The 4,875-nt window shown below is 38.9% G+C and overlaps 1 protein-coding gene across 1 annotated transcript; it reads left to right on the forward strand.

Annotated features, from left to right (window-relative positions):
* The first annotated feature begins 1,284 nt into the window (after positions 1–1,284).
* On the forward strand, positions 1,285–3,676 carry LOC106583050 (small ribosomal subunit protein bS16m). The gene is made up of 3 exons (XM_014166818.3): positions 1,285–1,455; positions 2,123–2,389; positions 3,289–3,676. Exons 1-3 carry the CDS (start codon positions 1,443–1,445, stop codon positions 3,408–3,410), a joined length of 402 nt encoding a protein of 133 aa, XP_014022293.1. The 5' UTR covers positions 1,285–1,442; the 3' UTR covers positions 3,411–3,676.
* Positions 3,677–4,875: the final 1,199 nt, after the last annotated feature.

Below are 4,875 nucleotides of genomic sequence, written 5' to 3' on the forward strand. Positions count from 1 at the left end.
AGGAGAGGATCACATTGGTCTGACTTTTAACTAATGCTTTTGCGGTGGCTAATACATTCCAAATACCAAATGAATGTCTGAAAAATACCTGAACATGTCACCTCAATTAGATAGCCAATACAAATATTTCAATCAAGATTATGCATTGATTTTGATACACATTGTGGGCCATGATGATTATTTTTCATTTATTATTAGATGTGTGTGACTGTATGACGGTCTATTTAAACAATCATAAGTGTTGCTAAAGTGTATAACAACTTACATGCAAAATTGTCCTCTTTTGTTGGAGATGATCATTCCACTTAGGAGCTCTGACAGTGCAATACAGTCCACTGGCGCCATCGAGTGGACAGTTACAAAAATTAAAGGAAACGCTTCAAGGATCATCACTTCCATTGGGGTGGTGGGTTTTTGGGGATTGTTGCCTTGTTCATGTGCTTGTCTGAACTAGGAAACTCTGAAATGTACGACTTGCTAACTGGTTGAACACAGCACGTGTATAGAGCCCCACAGTGGAGTTGTCATAATACCCATAATAAAAAAACAGCTAAATGGTTCCAATCGTTTTTCCACCATTCATTTTCCCATAGAAACACAAAAAATAAGGGCTGTATTTTGTGTAGGCTTACCCTGGTGTGACGTTTTGATAACCACGATAAAGTACATTTAGCTAACATTAGATAGTTAATCCAGAGATTCTTACCTTTGCCTCGATTCGGCAGTCTCATCCAGATCATCATGGCATTTGTAGTTCTTTATGATAGCCACATTAGCAGCTAATTAGAATTTCATTTGTTGGGGGTAAATACAGATGAATATATTGATAAGGGTCCCCTTGTCTGAGAAAGATTTACACGGTTATCGAAATATCACGCAAGAGTAAGCCTACACGAAACACAGCCCTTATTTAAAGGGTTTCTAAAATCCACTATAAAAAAAATGAATGGTGGAAAAATTATTGGAACCATTTCCCTGTTTGACCGCTAGGATTTATGGGTATTATGACTTATACTGTGGTACTCTATAACTACAAACGGTTAGCAATTCATAAACTTTCCTAGTTCCAACTTGCACTTGAACGTGGCATATGTATAGCTGGGTGGGTTAGCTGAGAACGTCACGAAAGCGATGTGTGTGCTTCCATGGGACAGAAGTCAGCATGCTGTTGTGATTCTGGGTGGACCGTTTGCCATGTGATGAATCGTAAGTGGCTCGTTTCATCAAAAATGTGCAATCCGCACTCCGACCTGCGAAAGGCAGCAAGACACAGCGTCAAGTGACAATAAACTACACGAAGAAGAACATCACTTCCTGTTTAAAAATGGCTGCAACCTTACTAATGTCACATTAGACAATAGAAGTGCTATTTTCTATAATGTTGATAACGTTGTCGATCTTTTACGTATTCGTTTGACCTCTTTTGCAGGGTATACCTAAACATGGTCCATCTATGTAAGTATGATCAGGTTGCTATTTAACTAACGCTGTCAACATGGGCTAACTAGCAAGTTGGGGCACGCTTATTAGCTAGCCGGAAATGTCTGTAACGTTACCGTTGACGAGCCTAGCCATGATTATGGTGTCTAGCTAGCTAGTAGTTATACCAATGATGTTTCTGATAAGTAATGTTTATTTCATGGAATACACAACAGATACAGCTACACAATAGCTAGACATTGAGTGTTATTTGTATTATGGGATGGCTACTTTCTAATGAGTTATTGTCCAGACATGAAATACTGTTGGGTGTGTGGTGTTCCCATTTATTGCAGATTATGTTAAAAGAGAGCTCCACCATGTTAAATTACCGTTGCAGTGGATGGCGATCCAGATTCAAGTATTTTGCAGATAGCATAGTGTTTTAGAGTGGTTGTGTTGTGTAAGCTGTAAAAACAGTGTGAATCCCTAATTTACCTTGCTAAACACCTGATAACCTTTGACCTAGCTATGTACCTGACAAAACACACCACCTGAACTGTGATCACAACTAATTGCTTACTCTTTGACCGAAAACATCCTACTTCAAATGCTGTTCTTTTTTTCAGACAATTTAATTGCATATGGATTTCACTTTTTAACGAAACAATACAATGCTGATTTTGTTGTATTGTCCTTACAGCATCCTTCCTACTGAAGACGTACCATGGAGGACACATTGTCATCAGATTGGCAATGGCTGGCCACAAACAGTCTAACAGACCTTTCTACCGCATTGTGGCAGCTTACAACAAGCGAGCACGAGACAGTAAATACATAGAACAGCTAGGCTCTTATGACCCCCTGCCAAACATCTACAATGAGAAACTGGTCAGCATCAACTCTGACAGGATCAAGTACTGGATGGGCTGTGGTGCACATCCAACGAAGCCTGTGGCCAAACTTCTAGGTGTGTTCCCTCTACCCTCACCATGACAACACACACTTTACAGGTTTATTGAAATGGCCAGTGTAAGGCCTACATCATGGAAAAGACACTAAATCACAGGTTCCTAAATTAACTATACTAAACCAAAATATATAAACAATAATTTTTACGATTTCACTGAGTTACAGTATATGTAAGGAAATCAATCAATTGAAATAAATTCATTAGGCCCAAATCTATTGATTTCACGTGACTGGGAAACATGAGGTAATGGTGGCAGATGAAGGGCATGACAATTTTTTATTTTTATTATTTTACTCGGCAAGTCAGTTAAGAACACATTTTTATTTTCAATGACGGCCTAGGAACAGTGGGTTAACTGCCTTGTTCAGGGACAGAACGACAGATTTATACCTTGTCAGCTCGGGGATTCAATCTTGCGACGTTTCGGTTACTAGTCCAACGCTTTAACCACTAGGCTACCTGCCGCCCCAATTGGGCCTCAGGATCTCGTCACAGTACATTCAGTACATTCAAATTGCCATTGATAAAATGCAATTTTGTTTGTTGTCCGTAGCTTATGCCTGCCCATACCATACCACCCCACCGCCCACCATTGGTCACTCTGTTCACAATGTTGACAACAATAAAACACTCACTCACTTTTATTGCCCCCCCCCAGCACAAGGTGCACCTGTGTAATGATGATGATGCTGTTAAGCAACATTTAAGAGAGAGAAGGATTTTGTGCATATGCAACATTTCTGGGAACTTTGATTTTAGCTCATGATACATGGAACCAACACTGTTCAGTGTAGTGTACTTTTAAATGTAATCAATACTTCCAATTAAGTCTCAATGCTACCTGGGAATCTATGTGGTCTAAGATACTGTCAATCCTCCCATGTCTGTTCCTGTAGGACTGGCTGGGTTCTTCCCCCTGCATCCCATGACGGTGACAGAAACAGAGCGTCACAGGGCCCTGGCAGAACTAGCAGAGGAAGCGGCTCCGGAGGATGGAGTTAAGCAGCAGGAACTATGATAGCTGGAGCGTGGGGGACTGTCAAGCATAGCAGGATGTGGTTACTGTACACGAAGGACAGCTATAAATGCCATTCTCCTGCCAAAAGGTTAACTGTTTCCAGTGAAAGCCTTTGTTCTATGTGAACTATGAATATTCATAAGTAGTGCTTTTCCTACAAGTTCTTTTTTTATTTCACCATTATAAGCGCTACATATTCACATCTCAATAGCAAAGACATTTGTTTGAACAGTTTTTTTGTGGTCAATTAAAGTTATAAATTAGCATTGTGTTTGGGATACTTTCAATGTTTTCAAATCATACGTTTTTAACATTGGCTAAATGCCAAATTGCTCAGTTAAGGCTTTTAATACAATTTTCAGGAAGTATTTTTATATTAGCACAGTCGCTTATCAAATGCTGATAAAAGCAAGGAACAATTTGTTTAAGTTGGTTTACATTTGGGCTTAACCCTGTCAGCTGTAGTTACAGATATTCCGCTACTGACGTGCTGCCAAGATGAAACTAATATGGATGTATTTTGCATAGAGGCCCCTGTAGGACAATAATTTAACCTTTTGAGGTCCCATTTTAAATGAAAGAACAACGTATGTTGTACATAAAGTCTTCATAAGCACTACATGAAGTCTTCACATATAATCTAAGCGTATGTCATACTCTATAAATTATGTATAAAGGATGTCATAACCAGGGTGAATTGCCAAATGTCACATACCTCATTGTGTATGTTTATGCACCATTTATAGAGCATGACATATGCATGTAGAGGATTTGTGAAACATTTATGTCGTGCATATGAAATATTTATGTATGCTATATAAGTTGTACTTCATTTAAAATGTGACCCTGTTGGATGGTAGACACAATATTTAAGTCCGCCAAACAGGAGAGTAATGACATACACTGCCTTAAAGTATTCATACCCATTGACTTATTCAACATTGTGTTAGTCTGAATAAAAAATGGATCAAATAGAAGTTTCTCACCTATCTACACACAATACCCCATAATGACAAAGTGGAAACATGTTTTTAGATTATTTATTTTACAAATTACACTGAACAAAAATATAAATGCAACTATTTTAAAGATTTTAAAAGTTACAGTTTATTTAAAAGGAAATCAGTCAATTGAAATAAATGCATTAGGCCCAAGCCTATGGATTTCACATGACTTAGAATAGAGATATTAATCTGTTGGTCCTTTGTATTGAGTTGATCAGAGGCTGTTGATTGTGGCTTGTGGAATGTTGTCCCTCTCCTCTTCAATGGCTGTGCGAAATTGCTGGATATTGGTGGGAACTGGGACACGCTGTCACACGTCAATCCAGAGCATCCCAAACATGCTCAATGGGTGACATGTCAGGTGAGTATGCAGGCCATGGAGGAACTGGGACATTTTCAGCTTCCAGGAATTGTGTACAGATCCTTGTGACATGGGGCTGTGCATTATCATGCTGAAATGT

The sequence above is a fragment of the Salmo salar genome, chromosome 22 (assembly GCF_965601325.2).
Source record: "Salmo salar chromosome 22, fSalSal1, whole genome shotgun sequence".
NCBI classification, from domain to species: Eukaryota; Metazoa; Chordata; class Actinopteri; order Salmoniformes; family Salmonidae; genus Salmo; species Salmo salar.